Source organism: Equus przewalskii, chromosome 6, assembly GCF_037783145.1.
Source record: "Equus przewalskii isolate Varuska chromosome 6, EquPr2, whole genome shotgun sequence".
In the NCBI taxonomy this organism is placed as follows: domain Eukaryota; kingdom Metazoa; phylum Chordata; class Mammalia; order Perissodactyla; family Equidae; genus Equus; species Equus przewalskii.
This window is the reverse complement of record NC_091836.1, coordinates 67226368-67248284: the sequence shown is the minus strand read 5'-3', so window position 1 is coordinate 67248284 and position 21917 is coordinate 67226368. Positions and strand designations below refer to the sequence as shown.

At 36.7% G+C, this 21917-nt stretch overlaps 1 protein-coding gene across 4 annotated transcripts in view; it reads right to left on the bottom strand.

Annotated features, from left to right (window-relative positions):
• The window catches only part of GDPD4 (glycerophosphodiester phosphodiesterase domain containing 4), a 122713-nt gene that overhangs the window by 12324 nt on the left and 88472 nt on the right, over positions 1-21917 (bottom strand). For 3 of the 4 annotated variants that reach the window (XM_070624004.1, XM_070624005.1, XM_070624006.1), the window contains one exon: positions 20877-21031. The exons of the other annotated variant lie outside the window; for it this stretch is intronic. In XM_070624004.1, the coding sequence (XP_070480105.1) occupies positions 20877-21031 (155 nt within the window). The remainder of the gene's footprint in view (positions 1-20876; positions 21032-21917) is intronic. 4 annotated transcript variants of the gene reach the window in all.

The window sequence follows — 21917 nt, the reverse complement described above, 5'->3', positions numbered from 1 at the left end:
GGGTCATGTTGCAATGAGATAAAAGACTGGATTTAATACCGCTGCTCCTATACCAACGGTAGTATGTTGGTAAACTGGATGTCCTAAGGGAGAGAAAGAAGGAGGGAGAGGGGGAGGGAAAGAGGGAAGGAAGGAAGGAGAAAGAGAGAGAGAGAGAGAAAGAAAGAAACAAAGAAAAGGAAAGCCCTATTTGTAGCATTTGCCAATTTCCACAGTGTAAATACTCCTACCACAGCCATTTTCAGCTACCACTGGTAAAATAGGTTTGAAAAGTTTCTGAATATTTAATAATTGGCTCCCATGAGCTGCAATGAGCCAGCTCCAGCACATTATTGTACAACACCTATACTTACTTCCATCAGAGCACTTACCACCCTCTACTCTATTTATCTGCTTTCCTATCATTCTTCTTTACTTGACTACAAGCAAATTAAAAGCAGAAACTTACTCATCTTTGCGTATCCAGTACCTAGCATAATGCCTGCCTTCATAAACAGTAATTGAAGGAATGAATACCAATCTGGTGAATATTTAAATTTCAAATATGAAAAATTTATACAAGCATTGAGTAGGGGGAATGGAACCCAACTTTGCCCAATGCACTAAATATCAATAGATACTTGTGCACTGTCTACAGAGACAGGAAGAAAATAAGTAGAGGAACATCTAGCAATTCTAGTAAAATTGTCATTTTCAGGGATTAAATTTCTCAGAAAATGCACCATGTAAGTGCCTTCAAACAATTTTTTTTAACTCTGAGATGGTGTAGCATATTGGAAACAGCTCTTTACAAGCTTGAATTTCAATCCCAGCTCTGTCATATACTAGCTTAGCAAGTTCTAGGCTCAGTGTACAAACTATAAAATAAAAATAATGATAACGCCTTTGCAGGAGTGCTTGCAATTAGTTACCCAATATGTTGGAATTATCTCTAAGACAATTCTACAGACCACCTAAAGATAAATTAAAAAAATAGAAATAAACAGTAGTAAAAAGCCACTTTTTAAACTTTTTGAAATCAACACAAAAGCCAATCACATTTCGGTATATTAATGATGAACACACAGAAATTTAAATTAAAAACACAACACTATTAATAGTCATTCCAAAGAAAAGTAAATACTTAGCTATAAACTTAACAAAAGAAGTTCAGAATATGTAAGCTGAAAACTTCAAAATATTGATGAAAGTAATCAAAAAAGATTTAAATATATGGAGAGACATTTGTGTTCATGGACTGGAAGACTCAACATCATAAAGATGTCAATTCTCCCCAAACTGATGTGTAGACTTCATGTAATTCCTATCAAAATCCAGGCAAGGTTTCTTGTTCAATTAGGCCAGCTGATTCTAAACTTTATATGGAAGGGCACAACCCCAAAATAACTAAAATAATCTTGGACAAGAAGAATAAAGTAAGAAGGAATCACTCTATCCAATATTAAAGTTTACTATATAGCTACTGTAATTAAGACAGTGTGGTATTAGAAAAGGGACAGACACATAGATCAGTGGAACATAATTTAAAACCCATAAAGAGACCCACACAAATATGCCAAAATGATTGTTGGCAAAGGTGCAAAAGCAATTCCATGGAATAATGAGAGTTTTTTTCAACAAATGGTGCTAGAGCAATTGGACAGGTATATGCCAAAAAAAAAGAATCTCGACCTACACCACACACTTTATATAAAAGATTAATTCAAAATGGATCATGGGGCCGGCCCAGTGGTGCAGTGGTTAAGTTCGCACGTTCCGCTTCTCGTTGGCCCAGGGTTTGCTGGTTCGGATCCTGGGTGCGGACATGGCACCGCATGGCACGCCATGCTGTGGTAGGCGTTCCACGTATAAAGTAGAGGAAGATGGGCACGGATGTTAGCTCAGGGCCAGGCTTCCTCAGCAAAAAGAGGAGGACTGGCAGTAGTTAGCTCAGGACTAATCTTCCTAAAAAAAAAAAAAAAAAAGGATCACAGACTTAAATATATACTGCAAAACAATAAAACTTTCAGAAAAAAACAGGAGAAAATCTTCAAGATCTAAGGGTTAAACACAGAGCTCTTAGACTTGACTCTAAAGCATGATCCATTAAAGGGAAAAAGGGTAAGTTAGACCTCATCAAAATTAAAAAACTTTTAGTCTGTGGTAGACCCTGTTAAGAGGATCCTACAAACTAGCCACAGACTGGGACAAAACATTTGCAAATCAGATAGCCAACAAATGACTAGTATCTATAATATATAAAGAACTCTCAAAACTCAACAATAAAAAAAAAATCAAGCAATCTAATTAAAAAAGATATGAAGAGATATTTCACTGAAGAGCATATACACTGGCAAATAAGTACAAGATAAGATGTTCAACATGATTAGCCATCAGAGAATGAAAATTAAAACCACAATGAGATATGACTACACATCTATCAGACAGGTTACAATAAAAAATAATGACAATGCCAAAAATTGGCAAGGATGCAGACACTCTGGATCATCATACATTGCTCATAGGAATGTAAAATGATATAGCTCCTCTGCAAAAGTTTGGCAGTTTCTTATAAAACTAAACAAGTAATTACCATATCCAAACAATTGGATTCTTGGGCATTTATCCCATAGAAATAAGAACTTACATTCACAGCGGGGGATTCTGGGAAGATGGCAGAGAAGAAAGCACCAGGAATCTGTCTCCCCACCTAGACAACAACTGCACTGGCGGAATCTGTCTAATGTAACTATTTTGGAACTATGGAGTCTACTGAAGGCTTGCAACTTCCAGGGGAAGGTTTGGATGGTAAGTTATGGTTAACTTTGGTCAACTTCAGCACTTAGCACAGTAGCAGTTACCCATCCTACACCCCCAACCGCATGGCAGGCAGTTGTGCACATGAACCTGGAGCAGCTTGCGGGAGTCAAGGTGGGTCAAAAGGAACCAATCCTCTAAATATTTGGGATCTGTTTGACTGACAATACTGACTGCTGCTTCTGGTCACAGAGGTGCAGATAAAGAAGAGGGCATCCATTGCTGTTGACTGCAAACCCCTTCCCTTCCAGCTGAAGTGACTTCCCGGGGATTTAAAGGGCCAGCTCTCTTTCCTCCCCATCTTTCATTTTTCTCTTTTTTCCCTTTTGCAAGCCAGACATTAAAGACTAGGACATTTAAAAGCAACTGCGTATACAGGGATAATTAGAAATTGACTGTGTATGCTCAGGGAAATGTACAGAAGAGATCTGAGAAGGCCTCAAGTTTATACCTCAGGCTGATCCTTGGCACAGAGACAGCCAACAGCAACAAACAAATAAATAAATAACAAAAAAGCCCAGCAAGCCCTGGTGAAGGAGGAGAATCTGCTTTCCAGAGTTACCAGAGTACTAGATTCAAATGTCCAGTTTTCAACTAAAAACCACAAGGCATACAAGCAAACAAGAATGTAAGGTCCATTCAAAGGAAAAAATAAATCAACAGAACTGTCTCTGAAAAAGAGCTGATGGCGGATTTACCAGACAATGACTTTAAAACAACCATCTTAAAGATACTCAAAGAATTAAAGGAAGATGTGGATAAAGTGGAAAAAAAAAAAAAAAAAAGGTAAGAACAAAATAGAAATATTAAGGGAAAAAACCTAAAAATAAACAAAAAGGAAATTCTGGAGCTGAAAAGTACATTAACTGAAATGAAAAATTGAGTATTAGGACTCAAGAGCAGATTTGAGCAGGCAGAAGAGAGAATCAGTGAACTTGCAGATGGAACAACAGAAGTTAATGAGTCTGAAAAACAGAAAGAAAAAAGACTGAATAAGAGTGAACAGTGTCTAAGAGATCTGTTGGATACCATCAAACAGATTAATACATGCACTATCAGAGTCCCAGAAGGAGAAGAGAGAAAGAAAGGGGCAGAAAGAATATTTGAAAAAATAATGGCTGAAAATTTCCCAAATTTGATGAAAGACATGAATGTAAATATCCAAGAAGCTCATGGAACTCCAAAAAAGATGAACTCAAAGAGACTCACACTGAGACACATTATAATCAAACTTTCAAAAACCAAAGATGAAGAGAGGATCTTGAAAGCACCGAGAGAGAAACGACTTGTCACATATAAGGGATCCTCAATAAGATTATAAGCAGATTTCTTACCAGAAACTTTGGAGGCCAGAAGGCAGTGGGCCCACATATTCAAAGTGTTAAAGGAAAAAAACCAAGAATCAACCAAGAATCCTATATCCAACAAATGGTCCTTCAAAAGTGAGGAGGAAATTAAGACATTCCCAGATGACCTGAAGCTAAGGGGGTCTGTGGCTACTAGACCTGTCCTGCAAGAAAAGCTCAAAGGTGAAATGAAAGGACTCTAAACAGTAACTTGGAGCTGTATAGAGAAATATATAGATCTCAATAAAAGTAGGTACACAGGCAATTATAAAAGCTAGCATTATTGTAACAATGGTTTGTAACTGTACTCTTTGTTTTCTACATGACTTAAGAGACAAATACAGCTGGAGGAAAAAACAATTATTAGTCTAAATGCTAGTATTATTATAACTTTGTAACTCCAAATGTTGTTTTCCACAGAATTTAAAACACTAATGCATTTAAAAGAATTATTAATTTATGCTTTTAGGCACACAATGTATAAAGATACAATTTTCTGACATTAACAACAAAGAAGGGTAGGCATGGAGCTGTAAAGGATTAGTTTTTGTATGTTATTGAAGTTAAGCTTCTATAAATTCGAATTAAGAGTGTTACAATTTTAGGATGTTAAATGTAATTCCCATGGTAACCACAAAGAAAATAGGCATAGAATACACACAAAAGGAAATGAGAAAAAGATTTAAACATTTCACTACAAAAAAATGAACTAAACACAAAAGAGAACAGTAACACAGGAAATAAGGGACAAAAAACTATAAGGCATCTAACAATAACAAAATAGAAAAAAATAACAAATATTTACAGAAATGAGAGAAGTAACAAATGACACAAGTCTCTCCTTATCAGTAATTATCTTAAATGTAAATAGATTAAACTTTCCAATCAAAAGACAGAGACTGGCAGAATGGATAAAAACACATGACCCAACTTTATGCTGTCTACAAGAGATTCATTTTAGATCCAAAGACACACATAGACTGCAAGTGAAAGGATGGAAAAAGATATTCCATGCAAATAGTAACCAAAAAGAGCAGGGGTAGCTATACTAATATCATATAAAACAGGTTTTATATCAAAAAAGGTTACATGAGACAAAGACAGACATTATATATTAATAAAAGGTTCAATACAGCAAGAACATATAACAATTATAAATATTTACATACCTAATGACAGACTAGCAAAATTTATAAAGCCAAAACTGACAGAATTGAAGGGAGAAATAGAAAGCTGCATAATAAAGTTGGAGACTTCAAGATCCCACTTTCAGTAATGGATAGAACAACCAGACAGAAGATGAGCAAGGAAACAGAAGACTTAACACAAGAAACTAACTACGTCTAACAGACATATACAGAACATTCAACCCAACAGCAATAGCATACACATTCTTCTCAAGTGCACATGGGACATTTTCCAAGATAGACCATATGTTAGGTCACAAATTAAGTCCCAGTAGATTTAAAAAGATATATATCATACAAAGCAGCTTCTCCAACCACAACAGGATGAAATAAGAAGTCAATAACAGAAGGAAAATTGGAAAATTCACATATTTGTGGAAATTAAACAATATACTTTTAAACAACCAATGGATCAAAAAACAAATCATAAGAGAAATTAGAAAATACTTAGCGACAAGTGAAAATGAAAACACAACATACCAAAACTCATGAGATGCAGCAAAAGTGGTGCTAAGGGGGAAATTTATAGCTATAAATGCTTACATTTAAGAAACACAAAAGATCTCAAATCAACACCTAACTTTACAACTTAAGGAACTAGAAAAAAGAGAACAAATTAACCCAACAAAGCAAAAGGAAGAAAATAAAGAGTAGAGCAGATACAAATGAAATAGACAACAGAAAATTAATAGAGAAAATCAGTGAAACCAAAAGTTACTTCTTCAAAAAGATCAACAAAATTGGTAAACCTTTAGCCAGATGGACTAATAAGAAAAAAAAAGAGAAAAGACTCAAATTACAGAGATCAGAAATGAAAGTGGGGACATTACTACCAATCTTATAGGAACAAGAAGGATTATAAGAGAGTACTAAGAACAATTGTACCTTAACGAATTGGATAACCTAGATGAAATGGACAAATTCCTAGAAACACAACACCTACCAAGACTGAATCATGAAGAATTAGAAAATGTGAAGAGGCCTATAAAGAATAAGGAGAGTGATCAATAACCAAAAATCTCCTGACAAAGGAAAGTCCTGGACCCTATGCCTTCACTGGTGAAGAACTAATACCAAACCATTAGGATGGCTAAATAATAAAAAAATGTATATATCAACAAGTATGTGGAGAAATTGGAACCCTTGTGCACTGCTGGCATAGCTGTTACAGAAAACTGTGGTAGTTTCTCAAAAAATTAAAAATATAATTACCATATGATCCAGCAATTCCAATTCTGGGTATATACCCGCCCCCCCCCCCCAAAAAAAAACCCTGGAAGCAGGGTTTTGAAGAGATATTTAAACCAGTGTTCACAGCAGCATTATTCACAATAGCTAACATGTGGAAGCAACACAAACGTCCATTGATCAATGAATGAATAACCAAACTGTGGTATATACATACAGTGAAATATTATTCAGCCTTAAAAAGGAAGGAAATTCTGCAATAGATGGATTCAACATGGATGAACCTTAAGGATTTTACGCTAAGTGAAATAAACCAGTTGCAAAAGACAAACACTATGTGATTCCGCTTCTATGAGTCAAAATCATAGAGACAGAAAGTAGAGTGGTGGTTTCCAGGGTCTGAGGCAGCAGGTTATTGTTCAGTGAACAGAGATTTTGAGTTCACAAGATGAAAAGAGATAGGTAGATGGATGGTGGTCACGGTTACACAATGTTATAAATGTATATTAAAACCAATGAACTGTACATTTAAAAATGATTGAGATAGTGAATTCCATGTTATGTATATTTTATCATAATTACTACATATTTTTAGAAAAATGAAGGTAAACTGAATAAACTATAGACTTTTAGTTAAAAAAAACTTATGTTGGGGGCCAGCCTGGTGGTGCAGCAGTTAAGTTTGCACATTCTCCTTCGGTGGCCTGGGGTTCACCAGTTCAGATCCCAGGTGCAGACCCATGCACCGCTTGTCAAGCCATGCTGTGGCAGGCATCCCACATATAAATTAGAGGAAGATGGGCACATATGTTAGCTCAGGGCCAGTCTTCCTCAGCAAAAAAGAGGAGGATTGGCAGCAGATGTTAGCTCAGGGCTAATCTTCCTCAAAAAAAAAAAAAACATGTTAACATGAAAACCTGTACACAAGTGTTCATAACATATTTATTTATAATAACTCATAGATGGATACAATCAGATATCCTTATGTTGGTGAATGATTAAACTTTAATACATTCATACAATGAAATACTGCTCAGCAACAAAAAAGAACACACTACTGATACAGGCAAAAACCTAGATGAATCTCAAGGGAATTATACTGAGTGAAAAAAAGCCAATCACAACAGGTTTCTATGATTCTACTTATGTAACATTCTTGAAATGACAAAATTATAGAAATGGAGAACAGATGACTCATTGCAAGGAGTTAGGGTTTGAGGTGAGGGGAAGGGGATGGAAGGAAGGTGAGTGTGGTTATCAAAGGGCAATACAAGGAATACTTGTAGCAATGAAGCTGGTCTATATATTGGTTGTGGTGTTGGATCCACAAGCCTACAAATGTGACAAAATTACACAGAACTATATATGCCAAATACACAAAATAATGAATATAAGTAAAACTGGGAAATTTGAATAAGCTTGGTGGATTGTATCAGCGTCAACATCTCGGTTTTGATATTGTATTAAAGTTTTTCAAAGTGTTACCACTGGAGTAAACTGGTTAGAAGATACACAGGATCTTTCTGTATTATTTCTTACATGTTAACAGACATCTCAAAACAAAAAGTTTAATTTAGAAAGTGCTATTGACTATTTTTAAAATATAATAAAAATGTACTGTGGGGTTTATAACACAAGTATTATTTAGAACAACAACAGTACAGAGGGTAGTAAATGGAATTATGCTGTCCTAAGGTTTTAATACTCTATATTGTGGAATAATATTAATTCAAGATAGATTGTAATAAGTTAAGGATACTTTTTATAATCTCTAAAGCAACCACTAAAAAATAATTCAAAAATGTAAAAAGCTAATAGAGAAAACAGAATAGAATACTAAAAAAAATAATCAATTAACTAAAAAGTAAAAAGGCAGGAAAGGAATGACCAAAATAACCCACCAAGAACAGAGAGGACAAACATAAAAAATAGTATGACAGTAACATAAACCCAAGTATATTAATTAATAAATTAAATATTAATGGACCAAACATTCCCATTAAAAGACAGAGATTGTCCTACTAAATAGAAAAGCCAGAACCAATGACATTCTATTTATAAGAGATGCACTTTAAATATAAAGATACAAAGCAGTTGAAAGGTAAAGGACAGAAAAAGAAATATCACACAAACACTAATGATAAGAAAGCCAGTGTCAATATTAATAAAAGAAAAAGTAATCTTTAGACAAGAATTATTACCAGAGACAATGGACATTTCATAATGAAATGGTCAATTCACTAAGAAGAGCTAACAATTCTAAATGCAAACACACCTAATAAAAGAGTTTCAAAACATAAGAAGCCAAAACAACGACAACAACAACAAAACAGAGCTAAAGGGAGAAATACACAAATCAACAATTGTAGTTAGAGCTATTAACATCCCCTTCTCAGTAATTAACAGATGAGGCATAAAGGAGCCATTCCTTTCTCTCCCATTGGGGAGGTTGCTACCAGAAGAAAGAAGGCAGAAGACTTGATCTAATCTCCTTGTCAACATGATAACTACATCTTTTATAAATAGAATAATGACATTTACTAGGAAGAGAGGCCTTATATAAAGAAAATGTTCTTAAAAGGATGTTCCTGGTTAAGTACTTCTTTATTACATATTTCGGCCGGGAAAGATTGACCCTGAGCTATCTTCCTCTTTTTTTTCCTCTCCAAAGCCCCAGTACATAGTTGAATACTACAGTTGTAAGTCCTTCTAGTTCTTCTATGTGAGCCACCACCACCACATGGCTAGTGACAGAGTGGTGTGGTTCCATGCCTGGGAACCAACCCTGGGCCACTGAAGCAGAGCACCTCAAACTTTAACCACGAGGCCATCAGGGCTGGCTCCATATTTTTAAAATAAATACAGAATGTGGATTTACGAGGCACAGGCCCCTGGAAAAGGCCACATAAGCTATACGACTCTCTGGGAGAATTTAATGGAGATGTTTTGTAACTCAAATGGTCTGCTTCTATGTGAAATAATCCTGCAAAAACTCACTTGGAAGCCTTATCTATTACTGTGGACCATAGAGTTTGTATCCAATAAAGGAAGATACCTACAGAGTCAGAATCAATATCTCTGACCTATCCTTGCTTTGTCTGAGCCTCTGTTTTGTCTTCTTTTCTTTTTGAAGAATATTAGCCCTGAGCTAACATCTGCCACCAATTCTCTTCTTTTTGCTGAGGAAGATCAGCCCTGAGCTAACATCTGTGCCCATCTTCCTCTATTGTACACATGGGACACCTGCCACAGCATGGCTTGATAAGGGGTATGTAGGTCCATGCCCGGAATCTGAACCCACGAACCCCAGGCTGCCAAAGCAGAGCATGCGAACTTAACTGCTATGCCACTGGGCTGGCCCCTGTCTGAGTCTCTTGACTGCCTGCTGTATCTCTGAAATAAATAATAAAGCTTGATAGTCAAGTTCTCTGATGTGTGTACAACCTAATTCTTTGTGTTAACTCAATAGAAAAAGCAGGGAAAAAATTCAATATGAAATGTTTGAAAAGACTATCAACCAACTCAAACTGATTGACATTTATAGAATACTATACCCAACAAATGAAGAGAGCACATTATTTTTAGGTGAACAGGGGAAGTTTACCAAGATAAACAATACAGTGGGCCATAAGACAAGTTTAAATATATTTAAAAGTATTGAAATCATACAAAGTTGTTTTCTGGTCATAATGAATTTAAATCAGAAGTCAATAACACTAAGGTAACTAGAAAAATCCTCACATTTTTTAAAAGTCAGCAACATACTTCTAAATAATCCATGAGTCAAATGAGAAATGAGGAAAATTTAAAATATTTTAAATTGGATGCTAATGAAGATATATCAAAATTATTTGTGGAATGCAATTAAAGCAATGCCTACAGGAAAATTGGTAGCTTTAAAGAATTATATTAGAAAAGGAGATCTAAAATCAGTTACCTAATTTTTACCTAAAGAAGCTTAATAAAAGAAGAGCAAACTAAACCTAAGGTAATAGAAGAAAGAAAATAATAAAAAGCAGAAATCAATGAAATAGGAAAGCAAATGTGCAATAGAAAAAAGCTAACAAAGCCAAAATTTGGTGTTTTGAAATGATTAATAAAATACCTAAACCCCTGGCAAGACTGACCAAGAAAAAGAGGGAAAATAAAAATTTCTAGTATCAAAATGTATTGGAACTAGAGGTGATAGTTACACAATATTGTAAATGTACTAACTGCTGCTAAATTTTTTTCACTTTAAAATGGTTAATTTTATGTTATATGAATTTCACCTCAATAAATTAATTTTTAAAATTAGAAATTTTAAGAAAAACACACTTTAAAAATTCCCACATCAGAAATAAAACAGAGGGCATCTCTATATTCATATAATTTTGATTAAAATAATGTATTTAAAACATTCTCAGTCAAAATAGCAAGATCACAATGTCTCATGACAGTGGTCTGATGGACTAGGAAGTGAGTACCGATCCTAGAGAATGTATTGGAAATGTGATCATAATCACAAATATTCTGATCATAAACATTAAATAAATAACTTAAGGTACAACTGCTTAATTTTTTTTAAAATTTAGTGGTCATCAAGGGGAATGATTTGGAATAAAGTTCAGCTCATGAATTTATCATGATCAACTTTGTAGTATAGCTATATGGAAAAGGCCCTTATTCTCCCATACTAGAGTATATGGTTTCCTTAAGGAAAAGGATGATGCCTTGCTTATGCTGACTTTCACATAAAGCTAGCACAGTACACTGTACATATAACTACTCAGTAAATATTTGCTGAGCTAAAATAACTACTTGATTTTATAACAGAACTCAGGATATGATCCCTCTTAAATCTGATGCCAGTTGAAACTATGCCCACATAACTATGGCCAAGGAATAACTCTAAAAGCCTAGTGGTGAAAGAATCTGGACTCTAGATTTTGCCACACCTTTAAATCTTTAAAGAATTTTATCTTTAAATCTTAGTTTGGTTTCCTACTGACCAACTGTATTAACTTTGGTGAATTACCTAACCTGTCTGAACAGTTCCTCTTTATAGGCAAGTTTCCTCATTTCCAAAAGAAAGATGATGATAACTTCCAGGGTACAGCATGTAAGGATAGTGATGATAAAAGCAGCAGCTAAGATTTATTGCATTCTTCCATCTGCCCAGTATTTTGTTATGTGCATAACATGAATGATCTCATTTAATCTTTTAACCATTCCATCAGATTATTCTTATGCTCAATTTATAAATGAGAAAACTAATGATTAGAAACTTGTCTATAGATTGCTGGGAAGATGGCGGCATGGGAGGACTCTAAATTCACCTCCTCCTATGAACACAACAAATTTACAACTACCCTTGGAACAATTACCCCTAAGAAAGAACTGGAAACTGGATATAAAGAGACCTCACAATCAGGGACAGTGATGACTGAGATTGAGAGGCAGAAATAACTTTCTGGATAAGAAAAATGCCAGATTCTAGCTGTGGCGCTTCACAGCTGGGAGAAATCTTAAGGTAGGAAGTTTTCCCTGTAGGAGCAGGGGATCTGAGTGGGAGAGCTATGCCACAATAAGCAGCTTTTAAACTCAGCACAACCCAGTCATAATATCTGGCTTTGCTGGCTATTAACAACAATGGGGAATATCCCCAGAAAAGCTACTGAACATAAGAGAAAGAAAAGCCTGCTCTTAAAAGGCCAACATACAAATTCATCCATTTCAGAAAGCAACAAAAAATCACCAGAAAGAAAGGTGCACAGTCCTTTGGTGAAAAGAGACTCACCCGATATGCTCTGGGCGCACCTCAGGGAGGCAGGAGGTGGCTGGAACCACCTCCCCAGGGACTGAGACATTGGCGGCAGCCATCAGTGTGACCTAGTACAGGTGTGCTGATTCAGATGCTAGCAGATGCCATTGGAGTTCTTCCCTTGGCCTTTTAGGGCAGGGGTTTGCCCTGCCCACTAGAGCACCGATTTAATCCAGCTCAGCCAGGGCAGGGAGCCCTCCGTAGGGACTGGACCCACCCACTAGCAAGCCCTCAGGTCACTTGTGGGCTTGCATGGGCAGGGGATATGGGACCTCTGCAGTGAGGCGAGTGGGTCCACCTTTGCAGGGCAGTGTGCATGTGAGGGGCAGGCCTGCACTAGTGGAGTGTGTGGAGCTTCTGCAGCAGGGTGACTGGGTCTGCTTCAGTGGGATGGGATGTGCACATGGGCCAGGACTCTGTGCACAGGGTACATGGGCCTGCAGGCAGTGGGGCTTGTCAGCTTTAGCAGACTTGTGCTTCTTAAACAGCCATATAGGCGATCTGCCCCACCTTCCAATGCCTGAAACAACTGTGTGCTGTCATGTCTGGGTCTGGCCCCACCCAGCTGCACTACTAAGAGAGCTTCAGGCCAGAGGCCTACAGCAATTGTGAGGCCCCAAGCCTAGCACCCAGCCATGCTGGGGGCCTAATCACTTAATAGAAAAACTGCAGCAGGAATGTGCTATTAGACCTTGGAGCCAACTATGCTGAGGCTCCCCTTGCCCAATAAAGTCACTGAAGGGATCAAGCAGCCACATGCAGCTGAGTCTTACAATCAGCTGGCCAGGGGGACATCCTAGCCTTCTCATGCACCTACAGTAAGAACAACCCTGCCACAACAGAAGGACACATGTAGCCCACACAGGGGACATTCCTGGAACATTTGGAACTGGTGATGAGAGGGAAGCACACTGAGGGGCTGCATAAGGCATTTGACATAAGGCCACTTCTCCAAGATTGGAAGGCGTAGCTGATCTACCTAAAACATAGATAAAAGCACAGAGAAATAGACAAAGTGAGGACAAAGGAACATGTTCCAAATAAGGGAATAGGACAAATACTCAGAAAAAGAACTAAACAAAATAGAGATAAACAATCTACCTGATAAAGAGCATAAATTAATAGTCAGAAGGATGTCCACTGATCTTGGCAGAAGAATAGATGAATACAGTGAGAACATCAACAAAGAATCAGAAAATATAAAAAAGAACCAATCAGAACTGAAGAATACAATAATGGAAATGAAAAATTCACTAGAAGGAATCATAAGCAGAGTAGATGATACAGAAGAATGGATCAGTGAGCTGGATGAAAGACCAGAGAAAATCAACCAAGCTGAACAGAAAAGATAAAAAGAATTAAAAAGAAGGAGGACAGTTAACGGACCTCTGGGACAACATCAAGTGCACTAACATCCATAGTATAGGTGTCCCAGAAGGAGAAGAGAGAGACAAAGGGGCTGAGAATCTATTCAAAGAAACAATAGCTGAAAAATTCCCTAATCTAAGGAAGGAAACAGACATCCAGCTACAGGAAGCACAGAGAGTACCAAACAAGATGAAGCCAAAGTGGCCCACACCAAGACATATTATTATTAAAATGTCAAGAACTAGGGGCCAGCTCAGTGGCATAGTGGTTAGGTTTGAGCACTTTGCTTTGGCAGCCCAGGGTTCATGGGTTCAGATCCCAAGTGCAGACTTACCCATTGCTCATCAATCCATGCTGTGGTGGCACCCCATATACAAAGTAGAGGAAGACTGGCATAGATGTTAACCCAGGGCAACCTTCTTTAAGCAAAAAGGCAGAGTGACAACATATGTTAGCTCAGGGACAATCTTCCTCACCAAGAAAAAAAAGATGTCAAGAATTAAAGACAGAGAGAATCCTAAAAACTGCAAGAGAAAGGCAACAAGTTATATACAAAGGAAACTCCATAAGGCTATCAGCTGACTTCTCAGCAGAAACCGTACAGGCTAGAAGGGAGTGGCATGATATATTTAAAGTGCTAAAAGGAAAAAACCTACAGCCAAGAATACTCTACCCAGCAAGGTTATCATTCAGAATAGAAAGAGAGATAAAGAGTTTTCCAGACAAGCAAAAACTAAAGGAGTTTATCACCAATAAACCAGCCTTACAAGAAATGCTAAAGGGACTTAGTTAAGTGGAGAAGAAAAGACCACAAACAGGAATAAGAAAATTGACCAAAAAAAATAATAATAAAATCACTGGTAAAGGCAAATGTACAGTAAAGGTAGCAGATCAACCACCTATGAAGCTAATACGAAGGTCAAAAGACAAAAGTACTAAAATTATCTGTTTCCAAGATAGGAGGTTAACAGATACACACACACACACACACACAAAGAGGTTAAATATGATATCAAAAACAAAATGTGGGAGGAGGGCAGTAAACGAGTAGAGCTTTTATCAAGAGGTCAAACTTTAGAGAGCATCAACTTAATATAGATTGTTTTTATGTAGACTATTATAGATGAACTTCATAGTAATCACAAATCAGAAACCTACAATAAATACACCAAAAATTAAGAGAAAGGAACCCAAACATAACACTAAAGAAAGTCATCAAACCACAAGAGGAGAGAGCAATAGAAGAAAGGACTAGAGAAGAACTACTAAAACACCCAGGAAAATAGTAAGAAAATGGCAATAAGTACATACTTATCAATACCTACTTCAAATGTCAATGGACTAAATGCTCCAATCAAAAGGCATAGGGTGGGGGCCAACCTGGTGGCATAGTGGTTAAGTTCACGTGCTCCACTTCAGCAGCCTGGAGTTCATTGGTTTGGATCCTGGGCACAGAGCTATGCAACTGCCTATGAAGTCATGCTGTGACAGGCATACTACATATAAAATAGAGGAAGATGGGCACAGATATTAGCTCAGGGTCAATCTTCCTCAGCAAAAAAGGGGACAATTGGCAGTGGATGTTAGCTCAGGGCTAATCTTCCTCAACAACAACAAAAAAGACATATGGGAGCTGACTGGATAAAAAAACAAGACCCATATACCCATATATATGCTGCAGATAAGAGACACACTTCAGATCTAAAAATACTCACAAACTGAAAGTGAAGGGCTGGAAAAAGATACTCTATGCAAACGGCAATGAAAAGAAAACTGGCATAGCAATACAGACAAAATAGGCTTTAAAACAAAAACCATAACAAGATACAAGAAGGGTACTAAATAATAATAAGGGAACAATCCAACAAAAGGATATAACACTTGTAAATATCTATGCACTCAGCATAGGAGCACATAAATATATAAAGCAATTATTAGTAGACATAAAAGGAGACATAGATAGTAACAAAGTAACAGTAGGGGACTTTAACACTCTACTTACATCAATGGATAGATCATCCAAACAGAAGATTGATAAGGAAATATTGGTCTTAAATGACACATTAGACCATGTGGACTTAGTAGATATATACAGAACATTCCATCCAAAAACTGCAGAATATACATTCTTTTCAAATGCACATGGAACATTCTCCAGCATAAATTACATACTAGGCCACAAAAGAAGTCTCAATAAATTTAAGAAGATTGAAATAATACCAAACATCTTTTCTGACCACAATGGTATGAAACTTGAAATCAACTACAGGAAGAAAACCAGAAAAGTCACAAATACGTGGAGATTAAACAAAATGCTACTGAACAACGATTGGGTCAATGAAGAAATCAAAGGAGAAATAAAAAAATACCTGGATACAAATGAAAATGAAAATATGACATGCCAAAATTTATGGGATACAGCAAAAGTGGTTCTAAGAGGGGAGTTTACAGCAATACAGGCCTACTTCAACAAAGAAGAAAAATCTCAAACAAACAATGTGACACTGCACCTAAAGGAACTAGAAAAAGAAGAACAAACAAAGCCCCAACCAATCAAAGGAAGGAAATAATAAAAACCAGAGTGGAAATAAATGAAATAGAAACTAAGAAAACAATAGAAAACATCAATTAAATTAAGAGCTGGTTCTTTGAAAAGAAAATTAAAATTGACAAACCTTTAGCTAATCTCACCAAGAAAAAAGAGAGAAGCCTCAAATAAATGAAATCAGAAATGAAAGAGGAAAAATTACAATGGACACCTCAGAAATACAAAAGATTATAAGAGAATACTATGAAAAGCTATATGCCAACAAATTGGGTAATCTAGAAGAAATGGATAAATTCTTAGAATCATACAACCTTCGAAAACTGAATCAAGAGGAAATATAGAATTTGAATAGACCAATCACCAAAAGGAGATTGTAAAAATAATTGAAAACCTCCCTAAAAATAAAAGTCCAGGACCAGATGGCTTCCCTGGTGAATTCCACCAAACATTCAATGAAGACTTAATACTTACCCTTCTCAAACTCTTCCAAAAAATTCAAGTGGAGGGGAAGCTTCCTAATTCATTCTACGAGGCCGACATTACCCTAACAACAAAACCAGACAAGGATAACACAAACAAAGAGAATTATGAGCCAACATCATTGATGAATATTGATGCAAAAATCCTCAAAAAATTACTAACAAATCAAATACAACAATACATTAAAAAGATCACACACCATGATCAAGTGGGATTTATTCCAGGGATGCAGGGATGGTTCAACATGATACACCACATTATCAAAAGAATAAAAATCATATGATCACCTCAATAGACGCAGAGAAAGCATGTGACAAGATCCAACAACCGTTTATGATAAAAACTGTGAATAAAATGGGTATAGAAGGAAAGTACATCAACATAATAAAGACAAACCCACAGCTAATATCAGACTCATTGGAGAAAAACTGAAAGCTATCCCTTTAAGAACAGGAACCAGAAAAGGATGCCCACTTTTGCCACTCTTATTTAACATAATATTGGAAGTCCTAGCCAGAGCAATCAGGCAAGAAAAAGAAATAAAAGGGATCAGAAATTGGAAAGGAAAAAGTGAAACTGTCACTATTTGCAGATGACCTGATTTTATATATAGAAAACCCTAAAGAATCCACCAAAAAACTTTTATAAGTAATAAGTGAATTCAGGGTCTGGCCCAGTGGCATAGTGGTTAAATTTGCCCACTTCACTTCAGCAGCCTGGGGTTTGCAGGATCTGATCCAGGGCGCAGACTTACACACTGCTCATCAAGCCATGCTGTGGTGGTGTCCCATATACAAAGTAGAAGAAGACTGGCGTGATGTTAGCTCAGGGACCATCTTTCTCAAGAGAAAACAAGGAAGACTGGCAGCAGATGTTAGCTCAGGGCCAATCTCTCTCACAAAAAATAAATAAAAATAAATACAGTAAAGTTGCAGGATACAAAATCAATATATAAAAATCGGTGGCCTTTCTGTACACTAACAATGAAGTAGCAGAAAGAGAAATTAAGAATACAATCCCATTTACAACTGCAACAAAAAGAATAAAATACCTAGGAAAAAATTTAATCAAAGAGGTGAAAGACATACATTGAAAACTATAAGACATTGTTGAAAGAAACTGAAGAAGACACAAAGAAATGGGAAGAGATTCTGTGCTCTTGGATTGGAAGAATTAACATAGTTTTAAAATGTCCATACTTCCTAAAGCAATCTACAGAATCAATGCAATCCCTATGAAAGTTCCAATGACTTTTTCACAGAAATAGAACAAAGAATCCTAAAATTCATATGGAACAACAAAAGACTCCCAATAGCCAAAGGAATCTTGAGAAAAAAGAACAAAGCTGAAAGTGCCACATTCCCTGATTTCAACATATACTACAAAGCTATAGTAATCAAAACAGCATGGAACTGGTACAAAAATAGACACACAGAACAAGAGAACAGAATTGAGAGCCCAGAAATAAACCCACACATCTATGGACAGCCTATTTTCAACAAGGGAGCCAAGAACATACAATGGAGAAAGGAAAGTCTCTTCAATAAATGGTGCTGGGAAAACTGGAGAGCCACATGCAAAAGAAAATAGACCATTATCTTACACCATACCCACAAATAAACTCAAAATGGATTAAAGACTTGAATGTAAGACGCAAAACCATTAAACTTCTAGAAGAAAACATAGGCTCTGCTTCTTCGACAGCAGTCTTAGCAGCATATTTTCAAATACCATGTCTAACCAGGCAAGGGAAACAATAGAAAAAATAAACAAATGGACTACATCAAACTATAAAGCTTCTGCAAAGCAAAAGAAACCATCAACTAAACAAAAAGACAACCTAACAACTGGGAGAAGATATTTGCAAACCATATATCTGATAAGGGGTTAATATCCAAAATATATAAAGAACTCATACCTCTCAACAGAAAAACAAACAACCCAATTAAAAATGGGCAAAAGATCTGAACAGACATTTTTCCAAAGAAGATATACAGATGACCAACAGGCACATGAAAAGATATCTGATATCACTAATTATCAGGGAAATGCAAATCAAAACTACTATGACATATCAACTCATGCCCCTCAGAATGGTTATAATTAACAAGACAAGAAATAAGTATTGGAGAGGATGTGGAGAAAAGGGAGCTCTCCTACACTGCTGGTAGGAATGCAAACTGGTGCAGTCATTATGGAAAACAGCATGGAGATTCCTCAAAAATTAAGCATAGAACTACCATACAATTCAGTTATTCCACTGCTGGATATTTATCCAAAGAATGTGAAAACACGAATGCATAAATATATATGCACCCCTGTGGTCACCGTGGCATTATTCACTATAGCCGAGACTTGGAAGCAACCTAGGTACCCATCAAGGGACGAATGGATAAAAAAGATGTAGTATATATAGACAATAGACACTACTCAGCCATAAAAAAATGACAAGGGGCCAGCCTGGTGGCATAGTAGTTAAGTTCACGTGCTCTGCTTTGGTGGGGTTCAGAGGTTCAGATCCCAGGTGTGGACCTAGCATCACTTGTCAAGCCATGCTGTGGTGGCATCCCACATAAAATCGAGGAAGATTGGCACAGATGTTAGCTCAGGGCCAATTTTCCCTACACACACAAAAGACAAAATCTTGCTATTTACAACAACATCCCTCAAGGATGGACCTTGAGGGTATCAGGCTAAGTGAAATAAGTCAGAGGAAGAAAGTCAAATACCGTATGATCTCACTCGTAAATACAAGATGAAAACAACAACAAACAAACACATGGTGACAGAGATTGGACTGGTGGTTACCAGAGGAGAAGTGGGGAGGGAGGAGGGTGAAACGGCTGATTAGGCACACGTGTATGGCGATGGATGGTAATTAGTCTTTGGGTGGTGAGCAAGATGTAATCTACACAGAAATCGAAATATAATGATGTACACCTGAAATTTACATAATGCTATAAACCAACGTTACCTCAATAAAAAAAGAAAGAAACTTGTCCAACTCAGAAGTGCAGCTGATGGGGAGGCCAGGATTTCAAAAAAATCATGTGGTCTACCAACCACAGAACTTGACACATAATAAAGGCTCAATAAATGTAAGCTATTATAATTATTTTCAACTAATAGATTAATCTAAATTATGATTAGGAGAGAAGGAAATCATCTTAGAGCCATTTTCTATTTGAAAAAAAGTAAAAGGAAATAGAAATACACTCGAAATAGAGGAGGAGTTGGGCAAAGAGAAATCTTCTGATTGGGAAATAGAGACAAAATATATATAATTTTCCAATGCTAAAAGAAAAAAGACATATTTTATGACCTACCACCCCATGGCCAGCGAGGAGGAAAAGCAGGAAGAGAGGTGCATTCAAAAGCCTAGCTTATGGCTTGAGATGCAGAAAGGTATCTAGGGGAATTTTTATTAAGCCCAAGGAGATTTTGGAGATATATATATATATATTTCCCCAAGGAAGGCTGTCTCTGAAGCATTTAGAATTATCTGAAAAAACTTATTTCTAAATGTAGGAGAAAGGGGATATGGATTAAATTAAGCAGTGATTAATAACAGTTAAGTTTGAAAACATTACCATTTTATTCCCAGGTGCGTTTAATTCTGAAAATCTGTCTCTAATTATATACTTACAAATGTGGTGTTTCATAATTTTAGTTTCTTCTTACGTTTGGTTGTCAAGTTTTTTGTTTTTGTTTTTTTAAATAATGATTTAATTATGTTCTTAATTATGCCTATAAGAAATCTGGCTTTCTGGATGACAAAGCTATTTAGGAGGTACTGCAATCCATCTGGTAATGACAGGAGGAAATAACTTTTTAAGTTCCGACTTTTCAATGATCGCCTTATATAAAAACAAAAACACAAAGCATACAAAAAAGTGTATTGAATGATGAGAGATTAGAACACAGAGGAGAAGGGGCTGAAGTCTATGTTCCAGAGATATAGTCTATACTTGATAAATGTTTATTGGCAGAGGGAGGGAGGAAGAGAGAGAGGGAAGGGCAAGAAGGGGAAAACAGGAGATTCCAAAAAGACAGCCACACAGAGTAATCCTGAGATGGGAAGGGGAAGCTGAGTAGCTTGGTTGGAATGAAGATTTTGTGCAAGTAAGGCAATACATATCAAGGCCGGTATGGTCACTTACTTCAATCCATTGTAGAACAATTCCTTATAGTCAACATTTATTATACTCAGATTTTCATATGCAAGGCTTTCGATGGAGTAAAGCCGGCCGACTTGCTGAAAACCAGGAGCTGTGCTCCTGACATAGTCCCTATCAAAACCTGGCAACCAATAAATCTGTAAAGAGAAACAGTAAGTATTTCAGTGGATAATCAGCTGTCTAGGTATAAAGAGCCCCATGTAGAATGGATGGAACTCCATTCCAGCACTGGTAACAGTCTATAGGGAGCAGAGAGATTCTAGCCCTTGCTGAAAGAGTCAAACTGGCTTAATATTGTCTAACAAACAATTATAATGCGACTTTTACCAGGGGTGTTCTGGAGCTGAGTTTTCTCAGTTCACATCATGGGTCAAGGGCCCATTTTGTGTAGTCTCACACTAGCCAAACTGGGTGAGGACTTGGTAGGTGTGGATGAAGGTGGGAATCATAAACTTCTCCTCTGGCTGATGATGCTAAAATAATCTTTGAGAAGGGTCATTTCCTGCCAACAGGGAATGCTTTTATGACTCATCTGTGGAAATAGTTCCATTTGCAAAAAGACACATATTTGTTTCACTTATAGCACTCTTCCATATTCTGAGAATTTAAGAGATTTGGGATGATTGACTGCCCAAATGCAGAGAGTTGCTTCTGAAAAACATGATGAACAAATCTCTGCTCAAATAAGACCCACCTATTCTTTCTACCTTTGAGCCAAGTTCTCAAAGTCTTAGTGTTACCCAGGCCCTTTCTAATAGTTCTATGTTGGTGATGGGGCAGATAACATCATATAATCATTACACTTATTTCTTTTCAACAGAGTGCTGATATTTCATTTGGTTTGGAATAACAAACAGCCTCGATGTTTCTCCCTAGTGAGATAAATTTAATTGGGTCATTCTTAGATTGCCACATATAGCTATATAAGCAACAATCTCCATTTCTATAGAGAGCAAAATTATTTAAGGGTCCCAGGGAAGATCTATAAGGTAGGTCAGCTTCAACTGTTATGCTCCTGGGACG